The sequence below is a fragment of the Coturnix japonica genome, chromosome 8 (assembly GCF_054131305.1).
Source record: "Coturnix japonica strain WE chromosome 8, WE-NBRP24, whole genome shotgun sequence".
NCBI lineage: Eukaryota > Metazoa > Chordata > Aves > Galliformes > Phasianidae > Coturnix > Coturnix japonica.
Genome location: NC_140670.1, coordinates 29,634,244 through 29,661,229, shown reverse-complemented (window position 1 = coordinate 29,661,229; position 26,986 = coordinate 29,634,244). Strand labels below are relative to the sequence as shown.

Genomic DNA, 26,986 nt, shown 5'->3' with positions numbered 1-26,986 from the left:
GCCTATGCCAGATAACTCACAGTGGCTCTTTGAAGCCTCAGCTGCTGCAGGACCGACAGGGTTACGGTGTGAGAGCTCTTCCATCTCCTGCTCTCCCAAAGGAGCACCTGGGTTCCAGAGCTGGGCTTTGCTGATGGCTGGGTTAGTAGCAGGAATGCGGTGCAGGGAGTGGGTTGGATTCTTAACAGGTGTGCTCACAGATATGCAGAATTACAGTGCTGATGGACGTTTCAAATGCAAAGGCCTTAATTAAAAAGTCAAAAGTATCACTTTGCAGAGCAGAATAACGCTGCTGCTCCATTAATTACCTTTACCAACGAGTTCCAGTTGCTTTCTTATATTTTCCTCCCAGAGAAGCAGCACAGCAAAGCCAAAGCAAAAATCCAGGGCAGACATTTGGAACACGATTCAGCTCCAGAGCAGCCATCATTACTTCAGTGGAACATCCCCAAAGTGATGCAGCCACTCACTGGCATCAGAGCTGCACTGACTGTGCTCCAAAGCACAGCTGGGAATGACAAGGCTACAAGCAGCTGATAGCACTGAAACGCTGGCACAGGTTGCCCAAGGAGGCTGTGGATCCCCATCCCTGCAGGCATTCAAGGCCAGGCTGGATGTGGCTCTGGGCAGCCTGGGCTGCTGGTTGGTGACCCTGCACACAGCAGGGGGTTGGAACTGGATGAGCATTGAGGTCCCTTTCAATCCATTCTTTGATTCTATGACATAAAGTGTAATTATACTCAGTACAACTCTGTACAGAGCAATTCCATTTTAAAGGCCGAGTATGACCTCTAGGTGGTGCTGGCATCCTTTCCTCGCAGGAGCTCAGACAAATGTGTTGACTGAACCATAGTCTGTACTACTACATTTGGCAGCCGCTTTACGAGCAGCTGAACTGCAGGCTTAGCAGTCAGTGTTGCAGCAGGAAACCTAAGGGAAGGTATAGCTGCGAGGAATTATTCAATTTCCTCTCCAATAAAGGAGAGAGAGAGAATAGCAAACGCTTAACAAATGAACAGAGCACACGGCAAGATGTCTCACTCATTTCAGTGACCACAGCTCAGGTCACAATGCTCTCTGAAGAAGAGCTAAGATTAAATAATTCTGCCAGATGACCCAATTAACTGGATTTGGATAACTATGCACCACCTATATAAAATACTGTATGCAATTACATCTCTTTATCTGAAGCCTGCACGTTGTTGAGGCACCAATTCACTGCACCACATTACAACAGGGAATACTGAAGTGTGGTCACTGGTGTGATGAAAGCCTGGCTGCTGCTTCCAGGTGTCACGGATGTGATTTCTCCTGTGTAACACCGAAAACACCGCAAAAATATTCAAAGCACTGCAAGAAAACAGAGCCAGCTGTTACTTTTAAGTTACCCAAAGTGATTTATTGACAATTTAAACGTGACATATTTACAGCACTGTTTCTAAAATAATTTAACAATTTTCATAGATTTATAAAAGTACTGATAAATAGGAGACCCTGACAATTACCAACCACAAATATTTCCCTATTCTACTGAGCTACATCAGTAGTTCTTTCTGTTATTTCTCTCCCCTCCCCCCCATTCTTAAAAGTCCCATAATGGAGCTGCTTGACCTCCACCCGATGTGTAAAATTGCCAATACCAAAATAGAGTAAAATGAACATGCAGTGTGAAAGCTGTACCAGAGCAAGTGATTTCAGATGTTAGACTACGGTAAAAATACTTTAATGCAGAGTGCCTTCCACACCGAATGTACTCGTGAAAAAATAAGCCTTTGAAGAGCTATTGTTTTGTCTTTAAAGAAGTTAAAACCTACAATACTAGTTGAGACACTTACAGAAGCTTCCAAGTCCGTGCTAGTTTTCACATGTATCTAAAGAGTCAAAGAAAACCAGTAATATACAAACACCACTGCCTTAAGACTGTGGTTAGTTAGCTTATGGATAAAAACAATGAAGGTGCTGACATAAGGTTCTGAAATCAGACTGTATTTCACTCTTACGTGACACCAATTATTCCATCCTTGGATCAACAAATTATCACCGTAAAGCCATCCGTATCTCTCAGGCAGGAAGTCAGTTTGGAAGTCAAGAGAGAAGATGGACTGGTATGATATGTATCTTAGGTCAGAGTAGACAATAAAGTAACACAGAGCTGGACTATCTGAATCACAGTAAGCAGCAGCATGACATATTCGTGGGGTTCTGATTAAAACAAACAGTTGAGAAGTACACACTCAATCTAATCCAATGCTTGAAATGTAAAGGTTCTTCCCATGTGCACCACCGAAGCCCCATAACACAGTGTACACAAATGACAAATACTCATTTTCTCTTTCCCAAGAACATATATTGCACAGCTAGTAGACTCCATACCAGAACCCTGGTATCCCTAGCATAAGATTTCTACTTTAAAACAGCCGTTTCAAACAACACTATTCAGAACAACTCTCAACCCAAGGTTCGAAGCCATGGCGAATGGTTTGTGTACATACCTAACGTGAAAGTGTTTCAACGACGCGAGAAAAAACACAGGCACTTAAGATTATTAGTGCACCAAAAGTTATAGGCCACAATTGCATGACTGTGAACAGTTCAGTACCAATAAGGACAAAACTAAACGAGGAGGTCTTCCACTGATCCAACACAGAAACAACTGCTCACAAAGCACTGATAAGAAAACCATCCCCAAAACAGTAATGGAACGATACATTTAGACATAAAAATAATTACTGCAAAGCCTCGTGTAACACAATATAAACCCTACTTAGTTCAAAAGGTCCAAAGTGTCCAAATTCACTAAGTCCAATTTCCCTCCTCCCCCGCTCCAAGACAACGTTACATGCAGTCCATTAAAATCCAAATGTGCAAAAAGTTACAACCCACCTTTAGGAGTGCATCAAAAATAGACTATTCAAAATATTATTCTAGTGGAAATTTTTTCAGCACCATAACTAGAATTCCAAGGGGAGCCCAGAATTCTTATTCTGATAACAATTCAGTTGACACTGTTGATCCTAAGGAACAAAGAAACATGTTGTGCATTTCCTGCTATCTGAAAAACCATGGAGAGAAACAATTCTCATATATGCATAACATCTTACTGTAGTTCAGAATGAAGTAATCACATCTTTTGGCAATAAGGTTTTAACAACACAGTATTAACTGTAAATTTAGGTTGCCGGATTGGGAATGAAAAGTTGCTGGTACTTTTGCAGGTTATTAAGGTAGGCTTTTGGTTTTGTCTTATGTTTACTTCATTGTACATTGTGCAGTTTGGCCCCTCCCTGGTGATTTACTGTCAGGCTTTGAGAAAATGCAGGAGGTCCATTTTTGACCCTCGGCTGAAAGGCAATATATAAACATATATATACACACATATGTGTACATAAACACACATACATATGTGTATATATATACTTAGATAGATAAATCAGTGTTTGTTTTTATTTTTGTTCTTATTTCCTGTAATTTTCTTTGGTTAAAAGTCTGAGCAAGGAAATTAGAGGACCGAACAAATGGATCATTCTCCAAACACTTCCATCATTACACATCGCTAACTGGAAGGCTTGCATCATCCAGATCCACAAGGCCAGGATCCTGTTCCTGAGTGCCATTTTTGCTTTGGGGTTCCGAGAGGCCCTGTTCAGTCACTTTGGCAGCTGATTCTCTTGGAGCGACAGCCTGGATCTTGTAGCTCCCTGGCTTGGCCTTGGTAAAAGACTCGTGAAATCCTCGCTTCTCCAAGGCAGGGTATTTGGCGTGAGGGTTTGGGACCAGAGGGCTGTTGTGAGTGGCTGTGGAATGTGAGGTGGCTGGGGCTGGGAAGGCAGAACGGAGAGCATGGCTGGGTTCGGAAGAAGACTCGGTATGCTCCTGGAAAAGAAAGGCACGTGTCAAATCGTCACTGACATCACATTACAAAGATGCAGTTTCAGATTTCACACTCAGAAAAAAATCAAGACAGGAAATACACAAAGCAAAGCATCAGCCATAGCAGGAGGCGGCAAGTGCTTTCCCAAGGCAGTGTATTAAGTGTGAGCCTACAGCAGTATGTGACAGCAACATCCATTTCTTCATTGGAAGAAATTACATTTCTCAAATCAAGCTCAGCAGTTGCTTACACTTTATAATATAGTCCAGCAAACTGAAGCTTCTCGTTTTATTAAGACTACATAACCTTCTGAAGACGTGCACCTTCAAAGCTATTGAAAATGACATCTTTCAGAAATAAATTTATTCCAACCTTTACATACAGCAGGCACTTGCATCCTAAGTCCTCAAGCAGCACACGTTTTACAGGTTGCCCAAGGAGGCTGTAGATGCCCCATCCCTGGAGGCATGCAAGGCCAGGCTGGATGTAGCTCTGAGCAACCTGGTCTGCTGATTGGTGACCCTGCATATAGCAGGGGGGTTGAAACTAGATGAGCATCATGGTCCTTTTCAACCCAGGCCATTCTATGATTCTATGATACTTTTCCCTCTTCTTGCAAGGATCGATCTCCTCAGTTTATTTTGGGGACCAAAGAGAAATGCCAACTCTGCTTCGCTATCAAGACCACATAAAAGCTCTGAAGTTAACGGTCCCAGAAGAAAATCTTATTTCCTTCAGCTGTCAAGTTACTTTCTTGTGTTAATAACTGTTACCTGCCATCCTGTCTACCTTTACATACCACTTTATGAGGCTGACACTGTGGAAAATAATCTGACATTTACTTCCTGAAACAAACAAGCAATACCTTCAACAGCTTTTATAGCTCTATCTATCCATATTGGTGATCTACAATGAACAGAAATCTTTAAGAAAATTATGCCTGTGTCCACGAGCACCATGGAATCCTGCAAGCCATCATCACAGCAACTTCTGTGTACCCAGGGGCTAGGAATCCCTTTAGATCATGACAGGAGGGCAGCCTACCTGACCTACACTTCTATCTCCAGAAGAGAATGCCTCAGATTCTGCATCCTATCTGTCAGTTCTGCAAGGATACCTCAAAGACCCGGGGACAGCTAAAACAGCACAGGATGTAAAGTTAAATGGTATGATCAGAGCATCGTGCAATAATGCACTAATTATTTCACTACATGCAATAGGAGCTGCTGCTGCTGCCACTTCTGCAATGTAATTTTCTGTGCATTTGCACAGAAAATTTTCTGTGTTAGTACAGGGACTAAAGAAATCAGCAAACCCACGTGTGTACACAAATCAAGGCACTTCTCAAGCACTTCATTAGCCAAAATCTATCACAGATGTGTCCAAGATGCAAATATATATCCTAAACAAAATACTTGATTTTCTCAAAGTTTCTTTTAGAATGCTATCACAGTGATTTATACATGTAATCATAATGGATCCTGCTAAATAACATCATATTTCTTTTTTATATGAATTAATAGCACAGGATGAAGGAGTCATTCCTCTTTGGACTTCAATTTTGTGCTCAAATTCAGTGGTGTTACATATTAATTACACTGCTGTATTTCACACCTGACTTGACAGTTCACTTCAAGACAAATGTTTGCTTTAGGAGTCTGTATGACTCAGTATGTTACTACTGCCCTTCTTTTTAACACTACTCACAGATGAACACGCAGGACAGTAATCAGGGAACCGAGGACAAGATCCCTCTACAGAAAGCTTTCTGATTATATCAGCCAAAGGATACTCGGATTTTACTACCCACACTGACTAACTCCATCTTTAAAAGACTTTGTTGCTATGTTACTCTCCAGCTGTACTGCTTTGAACAGCCATCGTACATTACAGCGCTTCTACGTTTGAACTAAATTTCATGCAGACACTTATAAGCCATGCAGATCAGGCTGCAGTTATTATCCTTCCAATTGCCAGAGTTAAGACGTGCATTTTTTGTGTGCACGCATCTGCATTAGTTTGTGGGGAGCTGAAGTTTAATTTTGCTTTTGCGCAGTTCCAAAAACAAGATGTAAAGTAAAATGGAAATATGAACTCTCATGCAAATCAGCTCTTGTGCTTTCATTTCCAAATCATATTACATCATTTACTGTGTTTTAATGCATATTCTGGTTTGAAGTACAAATAAATGCTTTTGTCACTTTTTGATTCCAATTATTTTAAAAGCAAGAAAATACAGTGCAAGCCTGTAAGTGAATTATGTAATTTACCAGTTAGTTTTCAGTAATGGTAACAGGTAGCGTTATTTTTAGTTTCTTAATAGCGCAAATTAGTCTCTAGTTCTAAGCCCTCTGTTAAGAAGGCAAGTTTCCATGAGAGCCCACATACGTGCTGCATTCACCAGTTCTTGATGTATACCTCTGTATACAAGGATTCGACAGCCTTCTGGCCTGCCGCATCTGGAACACAGTGCAAAGCTAAGATTAGAGTAACCTATACTTGGGGAAAGAAGAGAGGGAAAAAGAAAAGTGATGCAGACAGTAACAGCGAGGTTGCTCAGTTAGCCCCACGAAGGAAACAAACCAGCATACACAAAGAAAAGTTATCTGCGTATTTTCATACCCCCCAAAAGTAACAAGATTTAACGTAGCAATTTTTTATTTAAAGCCAGCTCTCAGCTGCAAAAATAACTGACAGCTTTGGCTCTTTTGACAGAAACATTGATGCAAAAATAGGTGTCAGATTGAAGTTACTGGATTTCAGGTGATGGGGGTGATGACATATTCAGCTTATTACAAAACATCCCACAGCCAGAAAGTGAAAAAGCATACCTTGCAGCATCTGAACTGTAAAGTATTCCATTTGTTCTATCTGGCCATACTTGGGGACACTGTGATGCAGTTTAAATGCAAGCATGGATGAAATGCTGTCATCCACGCGGCTTCACCAACATGAAGATCTGTCACAGTGCCTCAGTTCAGAAATGCTAGATGGTGTTCACACTACGTCTCCAACAGCAAGATCTAATTCATGCGAGCAGGCATTTCTTCATAAAGTATTTCAAATGGGAATCTGTATCTGCATATACAGTGAACTACGAGCAACAGACAATGATAATGTAGTAGCGAGAGTTGCTACAAGCACGTTAGGCTTTTGTCATTGGAATGCACTATCCAAATATCAAAAATGCCTGGCAGGAATTAGGAAGGTTCAGTTTTACTCACAGCAGCATAGCAACAAAAGATCCAACTGAACTCAGACGAATCCTTCTATGTCAGCACTTGCACGACCCACGTGTTCGAGACAATACAAGGCACATAAAGCAACATATAGATAAGACTAAGCTACGTGCTCATTAAGAACACAAAATAATTTATGCCAGTCCGTAGGAAATTTCATGCAAAGATGCCACGTTACTACAGGACAGAATGGAAGACAGACAAAAGTAAAAATCTAGAACCTCGTGTGCAGAAGTGAACACCAACTAATTGCATTTCTTTAAGTTTCAGAGTAACATACGGAAGCTGCTGATCTTCCAGGTCCCCGCTGTGCTACAATGGCCCCAGAAATTGCTTTTATCCAACTGTGCATGTCTTCTGGACTGTCCGCCTGGATCAAATAACATGGGTTATGTTTAACAAGCAGCTCTTTTTCCAGCGTGCTGACCATCCTCATTAAAATCAGAGCCTTATCCTACTTGAAGGGTCTCTTATTTAAAGCCATATGGACTTGTATTTCTTAAAGCTGATATTCCATAAAAATTTTTCCTTTAATTTACCATTATATACATATGCTTCTATAAAGTAATAAGCAGCAAGTGTATAAATAAATACACACACACACTATTTTACTTATCCTAGATTCATTTTTTTTTTTGCTAAGTTCAAACAAACAAATTAAACCACCCACGTTAATTCTTACAGGAGATCTGCTGACCTCCCTCATGGGACTCTGCACAATGACAGCTCCTGCATTTTTCAGTCACTTCTATGAGGTAATTACTGAAGAGCTACAGCAAAATAAGAAGCAGTCTATATTCAGGGTCTGCTATACATTTATGTAGAACAAGAGTCTTACACAGATGAAACAGATTAACATATGTATGTATCTGAGACAAAAGAAAAAGCTAAAGCTCCCTCTGTTAGGTTGCATATATATTGACTAAAACTAGCATATACATCATTAAGAAGCATATGCAACATGTCTATTAGATTCTGTTGAGCTGTGAGACTGCTCACAACTCATTTGGCTCCAAAACCTGTATAAAAGCCATTCTAATCCTATAAGAGAAAGCTAGAAATGAATTCCTCCTTCAGAAATAGGAGAAATAGCACTATAAGCATCACACTCCCACACAGAAAAACAATGCAAGTCTTTGAGATTTACGCTAAATCAACTTACACTAAATCAAACTTTAAAAAAAATAATAAGGAAGAGATGCAGTAAATAATGTGCGTACAGATACATACTGCCAAAAGCACTTTCAGATACAAAACCTAGATGTTCCTGTGCTATTTTCACATGGCAACTAATTTTAATCTGAGAATATGATTACTATAAATAAAAATTCAGTACCCTCAAAGGTAAAGGTTTAGTGTATTGAGTAGATACCATGGAATTTGAAGACACAAATACCAATCACATCACATTAGGATTTCTTGTTCATTGCTTTCAGACACTAACAACACTTGCTGAGATTTAGAGCATCTCTTACACCCATCTTCTGAAATATAATGAAAATTGTATTCCCTCTGAAAATCACAGTACATTTAAACACAACTTCATAAGACAAATGGCACTGCTTCCTTGCTTTGGCTACATCAATCCCTTGGTTTTACCCAAAGTTTAAAAGAAATTACCTGTACATAAAAGGTTCGAGAAGTAGTTACAATTTCAAAGAGATTGTCTCTCATCATTATATCACTGTAAATGAAAGAAGACAGTTCAACAGGAAGTTCAGCTTTTCCAATTCACTTCAGCACTCTAGAATGTGCAAAGAGCCAAAGCATGTGCTCTTTAGAGACCTCTGCACTCTTCACCACCCTATATATTTTTTTTCCTTTAAAAAAAGTTGAAAAAGAAGAGCACCAACTCATATTAAGCTTAGCCTTAAGACTCCTTAGTTCATTAGCAACATGCGTGTTTGCTTGATATTTTTACTCTGAATGTCCTAGATTGTATTATATTAAGTTTAGATAAATATTGTTTTAGTCAGATTTCTACAAGACTTCACATTTCTATTGTTGTTTTGACTTGGCAAAACATTATTCCTTAATAGCAGCCTGCTTAAAAGAAGAAAACCCACAATATCCATCTCCACAGCTACAAAGCCAATTCATTCCTTACTCTATTGCCACCCAGTAGAAAGCAAACAGGAGACAGTGAGTTTTCATCTAAACTTTGGTTATTCGGCTCAAGTGCATGAGGGAGGCAAAGGCCTAAAGACTGTAAAAGCAGAAAAGGGACTCCTAGAATTGTTGCCCTAAATCAGACAGAACCTATGCTTTTCTAACTCATAACTCAGGAATATGATTATTGTAGGGTTTTTAGAGTTAGGGTACTGGTTAGGCTGCAGTTGGACTTGATCTTCAAGGTCTTTTCCAACCTGGGTAATTCTATGATTCTAACTGTACGATATCCCTTTATTCTGCCCTCATCTAATGTATTTGTATTCTATAATAATAGCCAAATACTGTAGTTTTGTACAGCATAGTGCAGCACTCCCAACATCAGTTCTATGCAGGAACTACCTGTTGCAAATGAAAAGCATCATACATGCATAATAAACTGAAGCTATTTAAGTTCCTCCATGTTTCCAACAACAAGCAGTCTAACCATGACAGTGCAGTGTACTACGTCCCAACACCAGCTCTTCTCACCTTTGTTTGCATTCCTGAACTTTATGGACCTCTTTAAGTGGTATAACTCTTAGAGGTTCCTTCTCCTGAAAAAAAGGTAAAAATACTATTTTTAATAAATAAACAGCACTGCTTGTGAATAGCAGAATTCTTTGTCTTGGTTGCCACGGGGAAAGATCCCACCATTTGTATGATAAACATCTCATAATCTTAACTTCAGATCAAGAACTGCAAGATTACAGTCATGTCCCTCCATGTAACAACCTGCTGTTTCAAGAATGAACTATATGTGAGAACCAAGATAAGATATTAAAACAAAATTGAGGTGATAACTGAATATACCCTATTGCTGTTTTTCAGTGCCATACTGACAGGACCCTAAAAAGAAGACTGAAGTCTGAGCTAACAGTCTTGGAAGTATCATTGATAAGCAACAATCAGAATCTTACCAGTTCAGACTTAAAATATCCTATTGTGTTTTCATCCAGCTGAAAGTATCTTCTTTTCCAGTTCTTCATCTGCCAAAGGAAAATAACTTTATATATTATAATATACACAATTATACATGTGTGTGTGTGTATTCTGCAAGACTGCCTTTTGGCATGAGAGTGCACTGGAAAGGTTTATAATAGACAATACTATCTTCTAGAAATTTTTTTGTGTGCAAAAACCTCCACTTAAAATTGTAGCAGACATGTAAGAAATGTTAGAAAATGTTAATTAAGTTAAATGCTTCCTGTTAATTTTTAGTGAAAAACTGAAATGCTACAAGAAGGTTCATAATTCAAGATAAAAAGAGTCTGAGGACTCACAGTATGTATATCTTGCTTAATCTGAATCGTTTACATGCTTTTAGTCAATTTAGCAAGGCATCACGTGAATAGTCCCACTTGTATTAGTCAGTCTAACAAGTGGTACAATTCTTCCTCTGAACTACACTAAAATTAGTGTCTTCTCTAAACACCTGAATGATTTAAAAAGCAGATTTCTAATTCAGATGCTTCTAGAAAACAAAATAAGGAACTCAACATAACTGCAGTAGAGCAGAATTTTTAGTGGAATGCACTAACCATAATGTGGAAATCTACACGCGAACAACTTTTCCTCTCCAAAACATCAACAACATCAAAGACCATGAATACAATACAAATTATATTCCAGAGTAGGATACTGTTTATCTTTAATCATCTTTAGTACTGGCAGTAATGCTATAGTTGCTGGTAACTACTATTTTTTCTTGATATCTGCCTACTTGGTAAGTAGAACTACCATATTAGGATCTTTGTTCTTGACTAAGGAAACATGCTGATCTCAAATACCTACCACTGCTCCTTGTTTCACACAGTAGCCAGCTTTGATAATAGCATTATCTGGGGGATGTTTAGCAGTAAAATAAGGAAGGTGACTTTGCGATCGTTTCAGGTAGCTCCTATCACCTCCTTCACTGCACTCGTTGACTTCTTCTTTCTAGAAAAGAAAAAGAGAGGAAAGTTCAGCATGCCCTCATTCTTTTTTCTAATGATCAACCTACACTACTGCACCACAATCAGGGTTTGGGCAAAGACAGGATTTAAACTTATTTGTTGTTGTTGTCCTAGTAACTCCTTATGTCTCCACATGGATTTCCACCCCTCCCCACTCCAAATGTTACTGAACATCAAGGTGACGTTTTTGTGCAAGATTAACTCTTACCTGTCACTCAACAGGAAATGGTTATTTCTGAACCTAATATTTTCTAGGCAAAACCAAGGTTATTTCTCAAGGAACCCTTTACCTCATATTTTCACTGAACTTCACTGTCTTTACATGCTCATTTCCTAGGGCTCTCAACGATAGTTTAATCTGCTGTCATCCTTACTACCTCTAATAGCATTGCATAATCAGCCAACATCAACTTTCAATCCACTTTTCCTGCCCGATAAGATAACAGAACTTTGGCACTATTAACCCCAACAACTCACTTCAGACACATCCATAAAAATAATATCCCACTTCTTCTAGAGATATTACCTGGGTAGGTGTAATGATAGGAACACCACCGACAATTTCTGTCCTGTAAGACACTTGCTTCTTTCCACCTGGGCTTTCAGCTTGACGGTTTGCATTATCCATTTGACACAGAGGATCAGACTGCTTTGGTACCTCAAATTGAAACATGATAATTAACTAAGTTTTATAAAACGCATGTGAAGACAGAAAAAAAACCAACACAGTCCTAAGAAATACTATCAGTTTGCCATCAGCAGGATTTAAGAAATGCTTTCTCACTGTACAAGGCTAGAAATATTTTATGTGGAGATACGTTGCACTGACTATGCTTCAGTCCTATACAAGAACAACAGCCACTTTACAGTTTGCTGTGATTCTACTCTGTACACCCAGGACTGCACATTTTACAAACAAAAGAATTATAGAATGGGTCAGGTTGGAGAGGACTTTAATCATCTAGTTCCAATCCACAGAGAAATACAAGCAGTCCTGAGAGAAGAAGTGTCAGCCTGGGACAGCTTCCCCTGCTCCTCTTCATGAAAAACAGAAAACCACGAAGCCTTCTGACTCTGGTTTTATTTATTATTAGTAGTGAAGTTTTCTTAAGTCCAAAGAAATGCTTACATTAAAACAGTTCAAACGACTCATAGAAACACCACATCCCTAGATAACCCCCCCAAATGAGAAAGCTACTAACAACAACATGTGCTCTGCTCAAAACCCTTTCTTGTAAGGGTATGCTCTTAAAACAGTTCATATCATCACTTCCCCAAATATGGACAGAAACAAAACCATAACTTCTGTCTCTTAAAAGACTGAGGTAATCCACAGATGTTTTCCATGATGTGATAACCAGCTGCCCTGCTACAAACCAGGAGAGTAATCTGCCAGTTCTAAGAACATAGTTAATAGCTTAATACTTCTTTCAAAAGATATTACTGAAAATCAGGCAAGAGCCTTTGTAACATGGCACCACGTGTCCATTCATTATTTTAATAATACTTTGTGACTTATAAAACTTGTGACATCAGGTAAATGCACATTTCTTTGCCTGCAAGCATCATCCAGATATTTCAATATGAAGGCACATGGTAATTTAAAACCATTATTAGAGACTATCGTGTGTTTTATTAAAGTTAACTCACATTTTTGTCCAATTTCCAAAGTAAAAGGCAGACAAGAAAACTGAACTCAAGCTTAGGAAGGAGTTCTGTTTGGTTCCTTCAAGTCCTGGAAATTAGCCAGCACTTGTTTATAGAGATAAAGTGGCCACTCCAGTGTAAAAGCCAGAGACATGCAACACGTTGCCAAAGCTGACATTTGAAAACAGCACAACACAGCAATGAAACCACTTACTGTGATTTTGGTAGCTTTGTTCAGAACATTTACCCATTCTACCAAGTCTTGCTGATCATTGGCTTGTAGAAAATATTTTCTCATCCCTGCATTCATAACTGTTAAAAAGCAATAACAAAAGTTAACAGTACTGAAACTTAAGAGCAAACTTCACACCACAGTTAAGAGCTATTTCAAACAGATAAACCAGTTCAAGTGATTAAGCTTTGTGCTGCATTTCTTAGGAAATTGCCATGAGTTATATATATAGGTGTATATATATATATACACCTACTGACTGGCTTCCTTTATTCAAAGGAAACTGCATCAATGTTTTATACTCAGGAATTTCTGTCCTCTGATCACCATCTGCCATCCTTTGCAATAAATTCATTAATGCCACAGACTTCTAATTACTTCAATATTGATAATTAAATACACGATGGCCTGGACCAAACACCTTTAGAAGTCAGAACACAAAACTTTTATTTATTTTAGTAATTTGACAAAGAAAGCAGAACTGTAATAATTCTGTATTTCTGCCCAGCAACACCTAGCAGACTTTTATCCAGAAAGGACAAACATCCTTCTTTCTGAGTAAAAGGGACCTCACAAACTAAGAATTTATACTGAAAGAGCCTTAAGATAACCTCCAACTAAAGCCTTCCCAGAACTGCAAGGTATTTGCTGCTTTACCTCTAACACCACAGTTCAAGTCATCGCTAACATAAGGATAAACATCTCTGCATGTCAATATGGAGAGGAATCTGTAGATGGCACTGAACTGACACACGAGGTACAGAATCCCTGCAGCTCTACATGAAGGGTGATTACCAAGTGTTTCATTAGCTCCAACACAGGCACCAGTGCAAAGCAGACAACTCCCTCCAGGGAGGAAATGATACACTACATGGTTCACACCACACGTTAACTTTGTGTGGATCCACACAAAGTGCAGCAAAGCTGCCTCCTCTGGCCCTGTGTAACACTACCCATGGCAAAGGTGCTACCTAACTGCCAAACACCCTGCAGGCATTTTCAGCGCCTTCAACTGAGATAAAGCTCTTGAGAATGCATCCATAAAGAAAGGTTACTTGTGAACAGCAGCCAATGACCATCTTTATGTACCATTTTGTGAGTGCCAATAGCTTGCTATGAAATACTGGAATCATGTTGGGCTCTGGACAAGTGACTTACTAGTAAGAAAAATTAAAAACAAAATCTAAGGGATTTTATGAGCTGCCAAAGCTTTATCCAAGTTTAAACAAGCTTAAGCATCAAGAAACCTAGAAGGTACCCCAAGCAAATTATTTCCTTCACTGAAGCACCATAGGCTGAAACTTAATCCAAGAGCATTGGCAAGCATTATGGTGTTTTAATATCAATTAAATGAACTCTTTTATGAGCAACATAGATTAAAATGGTTAGATGACTTGTCTCCGTAGCTGACAGGCATGCTGTATCTCTGAAAACAGCCATCATTTCTAATTAGCTTATTACTGTCTCAAAAACTTCAAATATCTGAAGAAACAAGTCTTACCTACTCCTCATTAAGCTGAAATACGAAAAAGCCATAAAAACACATCACGAAGAAACCAGCATCACACCCGTATTAAAGAGGAAATGGTGAGCACAAGCTATTGCTAAAAAAAACACCACCAGCTGTATCTAGTAATAGAATTGCAGAACACATCTTTGTTTCAAGTTTCTGAAGAACTTACTTGGCATGCATGCTGCATACAAGTACTTACCAAAACAGAACTCTGCCTTTGGCCTTAGCTTAGTTGCATCGCTAACCTAGTAGGAAAATTAACATTTTAAATATCACCAAGTACACAAAAAATACATCAAACATCACCACACTCGCTTGCAAATGGCTGAATGTGAAGATGAGCAACATAGTATATGGTATAGATATCGTTCTAGCTATGATATACAGACAAAAAGAAAAACATTATGTAATATTCACTTTAAGGCCTACATCCTGTGGCAAAAAAGACAGCTTAAACCATATGCTCCTATTGCTTAAATTGTAGGATTCCTTGCCCTTCTAAAGAAAGGAAAAATCTCACAGGCAAAACACCGAAGTTGCCAAATCCAACACTTATATTTGCATTTTGAACTTCTCTATCTCAACATAACTAAAACTTTAAGAGTATTTCCTACTGCCCAGGGCTTCAGTCAATAACTGCAAAGTTCCAGTTAAAGTAGCAGGAAGGAAAAAAATAGGAAGGAGATGAATACAGAAACGCCTGCAGAGATGTGCCCATGGTATTGATGTGGTGTGTTACACCTCTTATAAGAATAGAAAATAACAGGTGATAAGATGAAACACAAGAACAAAAGGAAAAAGTTACATGCAAAGATTGATTTTTTTCCACTTATTCGTTAATGCAATATCTACTGAAAGTTTAAGCATAGAGACTGTTTAGTTTTCCTGTGCAAGTAAATGACTGTAAAGAATCAAGTATTTTCTAGAAATGTCACTGTTCTGTCTATTCAAGATGATTATTACTGCTAACTGTCACACCCACTGACTTAACTTCCGCTTCATACCCTTCCATGCGCTACCTAAGAGTCATTTCAAACCTTGAGGTGTCGTGTCACTTGGTAGTTACCAACCATTTCTACCAACACTCACTTACATATCATCTTACCTTTGAAATATAGGTAAGTTTAATGACTCCAACAGGTGGAGATCCAGAGGGAAGATTCTGAAACAAATCAATGTTGCAAAGTGAAACTAAATTATTCTCGCTTCATGTTCAGTGTTTACGGATAAAAAGCAAATAATTCAATGCCACAAACAAAGAAAATCCAACGTGTTTTTACACACAATACACAATGTACACTTCCAACAGGATCTAAACCACTTGTTTATTACACACGCATCTGGTAATAAACTAAAAACAGAAAGACCGCTAGGAACAATACGAGCAGTAATTGTTTCAGAGGTGCATGTATTTTACTAGAGGAAAAAAGGATTCTTGCAGGTCTGCAACCAGGAAATCCAGAAAGAATACTTTTTCCTTAACAGATGTTGGCATCTTATGTATGTTGATCGGGGCAGGCGGAAGGGACAAGAAGTGACATTCAGCTTTTATGCCAGATACTTCAAAGGCTGCCTCATGTATTTACTAAAAGAGATGGAAAAACTGTAGTTTTATTCTTTTTTTTTTTTCCCTTTCTTCCAGTTTCTATGTGCACAGAACTAATAATAAAGCTCTTTTTCAACTTTTAACATATTTACAAAAGGAAACAAATCCAAATGATCTGTTTGGCCTAATAACCATTTCCAAGAGCATCTCACCTGGGGGTTATCCATGTACCAGACCAGACTGTCTTCTCTCGTGTCCAGAATGAAGTACCGCCGCAGAAACTTCCCACTATTCTCATTTTCTTCAATGTCAAGGAAACCACAGATGCGATTCTGACGATCCACATAAGGCATTTCTGACCCAGAACATCACACTGCAAAACATGAAGTGGAGAAATAAAGCAAAGCTCCTCATAACTGACTTTAAAGACCATTCTGTGCCCAGTCCACAGTTTTCAAGCAGTTTTAGCAAGTACCCAAAAGAAGTTTCTACAGAAGAATAAGCAAAGTGTGGCTGTTTCCTCCCACTAACACTGAATTCTCAGACAACTCATCCTTATTTCCTTGGAGCACACACTCAGTGTATCTAGGCAGTAAGTAGAAGTGCTTGTTTTTACCAACAAGAGTAATCATCAATTGGACAAAACTGAGATCATGTTAGGTTTATGCTTCTGTCTTTGACACTACCCTTCACAACCAAGGATCTTTGACACATAAAAGGTTTAAGCACTTCAGATTTTTTCCTAAGAGCTTCCAGCTTTCACTGTGTAATCTGAAAATTTAATAGTTATTAAAATTGCACTCCTTGCTTAGTTACTTGATTTAAATAGATATATATGTGCATAACGAGGCAGACACTTGATAACTATCTGTATGTAGATACTCATACACCACAGTACAAGACACTACATTTTGAACGGCTCATGTTTAGCAATCAGATGTAGACACATGCATGTACTTATTTCTGGGTATCAGATACATAAATGCACAGACATGAGTTTGTATTTACAACTGTCCTTTTATACCACTAGTTGGAATTTGAATACCATTCAAATCTTACACCAGTCACTGAGAATAACTTCTTTCTGCTGTCACGATCCTGACACCATATGAGAAGTCGTTCATTTAACCAGTTTTAAGGCAATTTATTCCATCCATGAGGCAACCAACCTTCTTTGCACCAGCACCACGTTAACCTCCTGGTGCCAATTCAAGTCTGAAATGCTGCCATCAGGGACCAGAGCTTCCCAATTCCACTCAGCAGTGGTTGCAAATAGAGCTGAATAGGCTGCAGTATCAGCGTGAGAGGCTACTTGAAAATAATCCAGTCATTTTTATTACTTTTAACATTGCTTCATTCTAAAAACATGTACATTTTCACATACAATGAAGTCTGCACGCTTGCTGGAGATGCAAGATATTCTCTATACAGTAGCAAGGACATTACTTGGGTATGAGCCTGCAATGAGTACCGGATCGATTGGCCCTTTTCCCCTTTAAAAGGAGTGCCCACGTATAAGGTATGCAATGTTGGTTTTAAACTTCAGAGACACAGGTTTGATCTCTAATAAAGTAACAAGATGTCCTAAGGTGATTAAATTCTCTCTTGCAATGCAAGTACCACAGAACTCAGACCAGCTCTGTAACACAGCTCTGCTTGTAACCAAGTGTGAAAGCAGACACTTGGGCACTGTCAAGGCTCTGTCCTAACAGTAACCCCACCGGCTCTTGGGATCTCTTTACACTGGAGAACACCTCCTCACCATGAACCCTATACAAACAGCAGCAGCTACAGGCAAGCTTTAGAGTGGCTGTTCTCCAAATTACATCTCTAAACTGGCACAACTTGGCAACACAGAGTTTTAATTTAAGTACATTTAAAACTCACCATTTACCACTGCTCTCACAAATTGTGCCAGGCGGTCCCTCATATCAAGTGCTGAAGCCCAGAGAAGCTGATAAAAAGTATGTGTCAGTGGCTGGCTTCCTACTGGAGCAGGCTGAAGCTGCACTTTATAGGATTACTGAAACCTATCAGCTAAAAAACCTTAAGCTTTGTTATAAAATTGAAAGCCAGCATAAAATCGTGCAGTCATCCTCCAGCTGCAGAACTTCACTTCCATCCTACCATATCTTGGCAAGAATCCACTGCCAATTAATACCAATTCCATTCAGCTTTCATTAACAAACCATAATTTGATAACGCATGTAACAATCAATTTAGACCTTTCTTCCAGTTATAAAGCAGCTCAACACATGACAGCACCCTGCCTGGCAGCTCCAGACAGCCAGCAAAGCAACTAAGGCAGAATACTGAGTTGCTATTATCACTAGTACCAATACCCCTGGCTGAAAGACCAACCTAACAATTCTTTAACACCTCAGCTTAAAACTGCTCTGCATAATACGATGCTATATAACAGACACCATTTACTGTTAGTGAAATTATTTTAGTGAGCAGGTCTTTCAGCCTCACTATGAGGGCTGTGCTATAACCCAAACAGGACGTCTTGCTTATTTCTGTAGCCTCACATCCCTTTTTCGAGCAGCAGAGTACTAAATTAAGAAGGTACGTACCTCAGCCCAGCTTCTCTCGGATTTCCCCTCTCACCACTCTTTTCCTCTGTGTACCAACATTCCTCAATATTTATATCACAGCTGAAGGCTGTCCGGCCTCCTGGGCACCTCAAACTAAAAGTCACTGAGCACCTCGTCCCAGTCTGCAGCTGTGTTGGCCGGTTATATAAGCAGAACCCCAAGAGGGACACCAGCATCATGCCCCACCAGCTGGCAGCAGCCTTCTCATACTCTCCTACACTATCTGCTATTTTTAGTTTCACACCAGCACCTGCTGAGTTCACCTCCTTTACAGTTGGATGGCTTCCTCCACCTTATCAAATCCAAAGCCTTTCTAAGATGAAGAAAGCAGCATGCAAGGTAATACTTCAATTATTTCAACTCTCCTTTGACAGTCAGTGCTTAATTTACACAAAATAGGCATGAACAGAAGGGGAAGGAGTTCCAGCAGATCCAAATACACCTCGATCACTGGCAGCTCTTCCCTTTTCCCTCAGCAATTACTCCCAGCTTCCTGCTGTAAATCAGCAGCTCACCAGTTGGCCATCATTTTTTACTGACCACTTACTCCATTTACTGACTCCCATGGGAAAAGGATGAGTTCAGATCGTCCTTATACCCTGCACACCACAGCAATGAAAGCTTTTCTTTTTACATGCACACAGGACAATAAAAAGGGAAGAGAGAGAAAACCCTGAGCCAACCCGCTCTGAAGAGCCTCTGAGAACCATATAATCTTCCAGTACAGTTGCTCAAGCTTTTGATTTTCCATCCCTTGAAGTGTTTTTTAGCAGGGAGGCAGAACACTGTGTTGATAACTTAAGCCCAGTGACAACTCCTCTCCCATCTCTCACAGACCCCTTATAGTATTCTTAAAAGTACCCAAAGCACGACAGGAAAATAAAACTAAAACCTTGGCAATTGGAGAGACAGATGACTTGGGCACTATTTTGATGATCATTTAGGATTGACTGTTGTGAAATGACATGCTAAGCTTCCCTGTTTCCCAAAGATCCGTCACTGTTTCTGTTCCATTTCTGTCCCAGATGGCGAAGCAAACTGAGTGCTTCTGTTCAACCGATGACATGATTGATTTGCTACAAGCTTAACAAGCCATTAGCAGTGTTCTGCAGATGAGAACTGCAAGTCTCCAGGAAACGTTGATCCCTACGTTTGGATTCTTGCTCTGAAGTGGTCAAAAATAAGGGAAAAAAAAAGCAGCTGCACAACCAAGCCCCAATATAGAAGCAGCATTACCTGCAGTGATGAATCACCTCTGAAAAATAGCCGTCTTATCCTGCACTTAAGCCGTACTCAGTCATCAGCATCTTTCAAACACATCTGATCTATTGTTTTCCAAGCCTTGTTAAACCACAAGGAACCAACCATTCCCTTCTTTCCTTACCTCAGGAAGACAAATGCCTGTAGCGGTACTCCACATTATCTACAACTTAAGTGCTACAGCATTAACGTGCTTTAATACCCACATACAACAAATGTTTATTACAGTTTACATTTTATAGTGGAAATACATTGAAGTACATAGTTTGATGCATCTCTTTCAGTACAGACTGAATCCAGTAGAGTCTGCAGCACCCCCAAGACCCTGGGTATTATAACAAGTCATGTGTGTGCTGCATGGCAGTAATGTCAGCTGTCTCTAGGTAATATACCTTAAGGTAAGTTCAGAGTCCCAAGTAAAACATGCTGATGTTTCTTTAGTCAGTCAGCTATTATCTATAATACTGACAACTAAATATTAATCCATTGTGCAAGACTAGGAGAGTGGTTAGGCCCTGGAACAGGCTGCCCAGGGAGGTTGTGGATGCCCCGTCCTTGGAGGTGTTCAAGGCCAGGTTGGACGGGGCCCTGGGCAACCTGATCTAGTAAAGGTGTATGTTTGGTGGCCCTGCCAGGCAGGGGGGTTGGAACTACATGATCCTTGAGGTCCCTTCCAACCCGGGTCATTCTGTGATTCTGTAGGTCAGAATTCCCAGCACTCTGAAGGCTGGAGGTCTCCCCCAGAACCAACCATACTTATCACATCCTATTAGTGCCACATGAGGATTCACAGTGGTGAGGAACAATCTCAGAGCTCTACAGTAAGAACAAATTCAATGAGAGATCTTCAAGGCTTAGTCAGCCTCATGTAAGTGAGCCAGTCCTCCTTTAGACAACACATGCCAGATCTCCAACCATCATACAGCAAGATTTTCAGGCCACTGCCTTTCATATATATTTTTTTCCACTACCAAATTAAAGAAAATCCTATTCTCAGTAAGAAAGAAGCGAGCTGCAAGCCTACAGAACTTCCTTGCACCGGGCACAGCCCACAGCTGGTTGCTGACTTTCCTCCTCACCCACTGTACGTGCCATGTCATAAATACCAGCTTATGGTGCGGCTGCCGGCCCTGCGTTGGCACTGGTGTTTCTCACAGCATGAATTACAAAGTGTGCAAAGAATAACCACACTCCACCTACAGAGTAATCCTAATAGCACCAGGAAGCCATTGGGCTCCTGGCATTTTGCAGGATTGCCCCATGACCTACGCACAGCAAGACGGAAATACTCCACAAGAATCATAAATCCTGTGTATGTGCAATGACATGCCTGGAAATCCTCAACTTACCACAGACAGACAACGGGCTGGTTTTCAACTTACTGCACCACAGCCTTTCCCCAAGGAGGGAATAGAGGGACCTCTCACAAAGCAGGGCTGCTCCTCCACTCTTCCCCTGCACCCCCCCAGGAAAGAAGAAAATATGAGAGCAACAACAACTAGAACGGCAGTATAAATGAAGAAGCTTAGAGCGAACTTCATTTAAGGAGTGAGGAAATAAAAGAAGAAAATGAAGAAAAATACAACAGAAGTCTGAAGTTGAGACTATGCAGGAACATTACTGAAGCAGCAACATCCTTTAAGCATTGCTACCTAACTCTGCAGCACAGTCTTCAACCTAAAGAACTTCATTTGCCAGATGAGTTATTAATACAGCCTAAGTTCCCATCTGTTATCATAAACTCTCCTTAAGAGTTAACCAATAATTGAACAACGTGCTTTGAAGTGCAGGGCCAGGTCTGCTCTCTTACACCAAACCTGGCGTGTAACTGTTCTAGCACTTAACAGAAGAACGCTTAATTAAATCTCTAGTCTGAACAAGTTCAAATATTTTATTGGACAAGGGATGTAAATGTGATGGGGACCAAAGCACTCACACACATCCAAACAACTGCATATTAAACTGATGAATTTATCACGTCTCTGGCAGTGCAGAGACTGCTCCTGGGGGCGTAGGCTCTAAGCAATAAGAACTCATGTTTGCACAGCTTGATAATTGCTGTCTAGTCTGCGCTTTCAGTTTACAGCGAGGACAATTCTAACTTTAACTTCCAGCAGAAGGATTTTCAACCAAAACACTTTCAGCTCAGTGATGCGGTGGAAAAGCTGACCCTGTTCTCATCTTCTTTCACCTGAAGAGCCAATAAAATCAAAAGGAATTTAGGACATTCTACCGTGCCAGCAATAACTAAGAAACAAAACTGATAGCTAAACCACTCGGACGTAAAGCTTACCTCGAATTAATGGCATTTTCCAAATAAAGGAACAGTTGAGAGTGGAACACAGACAGCTTTGCTATCGTCCCTTGGATCACACCAGTAAGATCTGGCTCATTCAGGTTTTTAAGCATTGCTTTTATACTTTCACTTTTAACACGCAAAACAGCACATGGCTCCTCCAGCTTTTAACAACCTGCTTTCTACCTTAACTGACCCAAATGGTTTCCTGCAAGAACCTGACTGTCAGCAGGGAGCTCGCCTACCCTCTAACTTCCAATGTAAGGAAGCCATAAGCACCACAAAGCCTGACTGCTGGACCTTGTAACACCCGGTGATGCACTGAGCTCTGCAGCTCCAGCTGAATGTGGAGGGACAGAGCAGCAGTTCGTCCCAGGCCACACATTGAGCTCTTGGCAACGCATGAAGCTCAACCTGTTTCCCAAGTCTCAGCACGGCAGACTCACCATTGAACCACCTTTCTTCTACATAAAATACCTGAAACTATTCAGATTTTCAAGGCGAAGGCATATGTTCAAACCTGAAAACTGTTTAAACTGTTAAATGCCACAAACAAACGTCTACCAGACCTGCAACTCCCTACTCGCGCAGATAACATCTGTTCAAAGTAAGTGGCTCATACAGTTCTGCCCCAGAAAGCTTAATAAGTTCCTTCTCCAAGATTAAAGAAACACCTACACATTCTAGATGCTTCTGCAAGTCCCTGGAGGGAGAAAACGCTGCTCAGTGCCGAGACAATGAACCAAGCTTCCTTCCTTGGCAGTAACAAAACCCTGCTGCTTTACCTAGCGCTAACAGGAAGGTGTTATTTATAAAATTGAGCCATACACAATCACGTAGCTAAGTGTTTCAAAATTAGCCTGCTGCATATCAGACAACGGCCTCTGACTTACAGATGTACAAAGTCCTCATTGCAGAGAGCAGAGCTCTTCTTTTGCTAAGTACTTCGGCCTTATCTCTAATTTCAGTCGTTTTGTACATTAACATATATAGCTTTAAAACCCAACCTTAAACTGTACTTGCTTTTCCAACCTCCTCAGCGTGCTTCTTTTTCTCTTTAAGAGAATATACATTGTTTTTACATCAGGTAAACTCAATGGGATTTTGATGTTTCTGATGCAGCTCTATAAGGCACCATGAGCTGTATGTCCTGCCATGTCTCGCTGCCTTTAGACTCAATTAAACCACAGAACAGTTTTATCTCTTGCTCTTTGCCAGTGCTTCAGGCTTGCTGCATTTTGAAGGGACTACATTGACTGTAATAGGTGTCAGCTCAAACAACCAGGGCCGGCTGGAAATGAAGACACTGATGAAATTCTAAATCTACTCAAATAGATTAACACTTTTGCAGGCCTGGCACTCTGGACTGTGTCCAATCCTGTATTGCAGGCACAGATCAGGTCACATTTTAGCAACGTCCTCAAGCTTTTTTCTAATCTGCTCTAGTCAATAAAAATGGACTTCTGCACTTCCTCTCTTCTCCATTAACACTCTGATAAAGTCAGCCTTTATTATTCCTGCTGATAGAACTTCCTTGTCTTCTGAAACAAGCCACGGTGACTTGGAGAAATCGAGGCCTTTGCTCACATTCAGGTTTCTTCCCTGCATATAATGCATCTCTGCACCCCACAGGGCACATCTTCTATCATTCAGTCTCTGCTCCTAAGAAAGGAAAAGATCTCATCTGTACATTTTACTACCTCAGAATTGACTTCTACAGTAACAACAGCAGTGCTGAGTAACTTCAAACACCAGATTCATTCACAACAAGTTTTACTTTTTCTTATGCAAAGCTGTCTATGGCGGCCCAGTACTCAGTGACATCATGCCAAGTATTAACTGTTAGAATGCACAAAACCCAGCATAACCTCTTGAATTAATACTTTCTGCAGCATTGGGGCTTATTTACCCCTGAATTACAAGGCTCTCCTTTGAATAGTGACAAGGCTGACAATGCCTCTAAGTGAGATCCCAGCCCACCCCATAACGCTGAAGGATGTGACAAACAGGAAAGCAGAACTTCCACACTTCTCTGCTTTAGGAGCCTGACGGTGTCGTGCACATTGTTACTTGTGTGAATCTATCAACACGTTGAAATAATAACCAGAAATAGGAGGCAGAACTGCAGGAACCTAAAAGGCCAATGTGCTGTTCCAAACCCACTGCTAACACCTTCTAGAACGCAGTGACTTCCTCTCAATGTATCCAACCATAATACAGTGCTGTTAGCCAGTATCACATACAGCACTGAATGAAGGGGAAGAGAACAGGACATGCACTTTGCAGATACAACAGCCCTTTCTTGAAGTTAATGTGTCAGAAGGCAACAAAAAGCTTAATGGCACCCAGCACTCTGGTTTCCACACGCATCCTTGTATATGCACACAGATGGCTGGTAACCTCTGTAGAAACACAATGCCTTTGCAAGGTGAAGCATGAAGCAAACTAGGTCTTAACTACCTGGAGAAAAAGCATTAGTCTCATTCTCAGCTTTACTCAGACAAATGAAAGCATTTTCTACCTAACGAGCAGCCTAATAAGTGCTGTAACTGAACTCATCCCCACTTGACTACAGAGTATTCTGTCAGAATCCCAATGAACCATGAGAGTTAAGACAGAAGACTTCTTAAAACCAGGCCTCAAAATAACAGCCTGCTCCCAAAGACAAAACGTTGCTCTCGTGAAGTCACCTGGCAAATACTTTATGCAGCAATACAACGTCTTTTTGCGCAGGTTATACGTTCATTACTCCCAAAGCAACTGCAGGTTTGAAGTCTTAATAACATGGAATAGTACCTGTGCTACAGAGCGCAGATGTGACAGAGCTTAATGCTCGTTTATTGGCAAGTTATCCATTCAAAGACTCTCTGCTTTGAGGAACAAGCAGCTGCTAACCTGCAGCTCCATTCAACAGCCCGTATGCAGCCATAGCAGCTCAGGCTGAGGGCTGGGGGCTGCCACAACCACCACAGCTCCACAGCCCACACCCAGCACTGCAGGCTGTGCATTGATAACACCTGAGAAGGCAGAAGAGGTAGAAAAACACTACTAATAAGAAATAAAAGGTGGGTAAAGAGATGATCCTCTTACCGCTGGGGATGTGACTGAGCCCTAAATGCTCACCGAGCTCGATCACACCATCGCCTTTTGTACGAGGTGAAGCAGCGCTCGGAGATCCCCCCAACAGCAAAGCCAAGATTTCCAGAGGAAGTTAAAAACAAAACGACATTTGAAATAATAATAATAATAACGATAAAAGAAGGAGAAGGGAGAAGCCCGAAGCGCCCGCAATGCACGGCAGGAAGAACGGCCGCCGCACCCTGGGGCCGGGTCGGGCCTCAGGCGGCCCCAGCTCATCCCTCCGCCCGGCCCCGAGCACTTACTGGAGCCCTGTGAGGAGCCGGGCCGCTCTGGGGTCCTGTTCGCCTCTTCCAGCCGCTCTCCCGGCCCGTCCCGACGGCTGGAGCTCGCCCTTCCTTTCCTTTCCCTTCTTCCCTTTCCCTTCCCCTCCCTCCGCTTCCCGCCCCGCTCAGGAAACTCAGCCGCCCGCCGCCGAGAGACACGGCCTTAGTCCCCGCCCCGCCGTGCGCATGCGCCGCAGCTCAACCTCCATCATGGCGTCTGGGATATGTAGTGCGCGGGAACAGCACGGCGGGAGTTGTAGTTCTCTCAAGTGTGGCTGCTCTCCACAGGACTCCAGGCTGCGGCCTAGCCCTTGGAAGAGCCCTTTAACAATATAAAATGCTATTTCTATCACCAAAACCTGAGCGGTCAAGAGCCATTTCATAACACACGAGTTCCCAATATAATAATTTTACTATACTGTCGTTCATATATTCAATTATTCTGTAACACATATAACACATGAGTTCCCAATATAATAATTCTACTATACTGTCGTTCATATATTCAATTATTCCGTAACACACGAGTTCCCAACATAATAATTTTACTAAACTGTCGTTCATATTGTAAGAGGCCATGCTTTTTACATTACTGTCTCAAAGTTTGCTGAAATGGACAAGTTCAGGCAAGTCCTGGCCAAGGTTCCAGGACTGCCTTTGTCTGAGACACACAGGAACCAAGGTTCGAGAAATCCCTTTGTTTAAGAGATGGACAAAGGGAGATAAGATACTGATCAATGGCCCTTAAGTGGTCTTTTGTGTTGGCCTATCTCAAGGAAGATGGCCATCTCTGAGGACTGATGGCCCTTAAGTGGTCTTTCTCTCGTGTTGGCTCATCTCAAGGAAGATGGACATCTCTGAGGAAATCACAGGACTCTGACCTGAGCCGTCCCGAAATGTCTCGAAGGCTGGAAAGAAGGATAAAAAGGGCATGTACAAACCCCGAATGGGAGGTTTTCTGACACCAGATGCCTCACTACGGAAACAAGGAGGTTTTCTGTCATCAGATGCCTCTCTACGCGAGTGCCTGCATGCTGAAGAAGATGCCTGCATGCTGAAGAACCTTTGTGGGCATCTAGGTATCTGACCTCAGATTCCTCCACCGTTGTCCTACTGCTGCCTATTATCTCTTCTGGGATTGCTGCTCGAGACTCTGCTTCGAGGGACCTCACTGCCCGAGACTCCACTTCCTGAGACCTCGCTACTCTGACCATCTTCTCTGCGTTTCATCGATCTGCGGCCTGCTACTCCGCTGCTGCTCTCCCCTACACTTATTTT

At 41.0% G+C, this 26,986-nt stretch overlaps 1 protein-coding gene across 8 annotated transcripts; it reads right to left on the bottom strand.

Moving 5' to 3' along the window:
• Positions 1–1,373: 1,373 nt before the first annotated feature.
• Positions 1,374–25,844, bottom strand: PLEKHA1 (pleckstrin homology domain containing A1). 8 transcript variants are annotated; one of them, XR_014948973.1, is made up of 13 exons: positions 25,688–25,844; positions 16,364–16,524; positions 15,711–15,767; positions 14,805–14,850; positions 13,075–13,172; positions 11,740–11,871; positions 11,053–11,196; positions 10,179–10,247; positions 9,751–9,815; positions 8,731–8,794; positions 7,332–7,480; positions 6,290–6,330; positions 1,374–3,873 (listed from the first exon to the last, which is right to left on the bottom strand). XR_014948973.1 is itself a non-coding variant. In XM_015867588.3 (13 exons), exons 2-12 carry the CDS (start codon positions 16,502–16,504, stop codon positions 6,269–6,271), a joined length of 1,002 nt encoding a protein of 333 aa, XP_015723074.1. In that variant the 5' UTR covers positions 16,505–16,524; positions 25,688–25,844; the 3' UTR covers positions 1,374–3,873; positions 6,260–6,268. The 8 variants fall into 8 exon arrangements, 7 of the variants coding, with proteins under 7 accessions (XP_015723074.1, XP_015723068.1, XP_015723071.2 ...); XM_015867588.3 differs by having other exon boundaries at positions 6,260–6,364; positions 7,391–7,480; XM_015867582.3 differs by having other exon boundaries at positions 6,290–6,364; positions 7,391–7,480.
• Between the last annotated feature and the right edge of the window lie 1,142 nt (positions 25,845–26,986).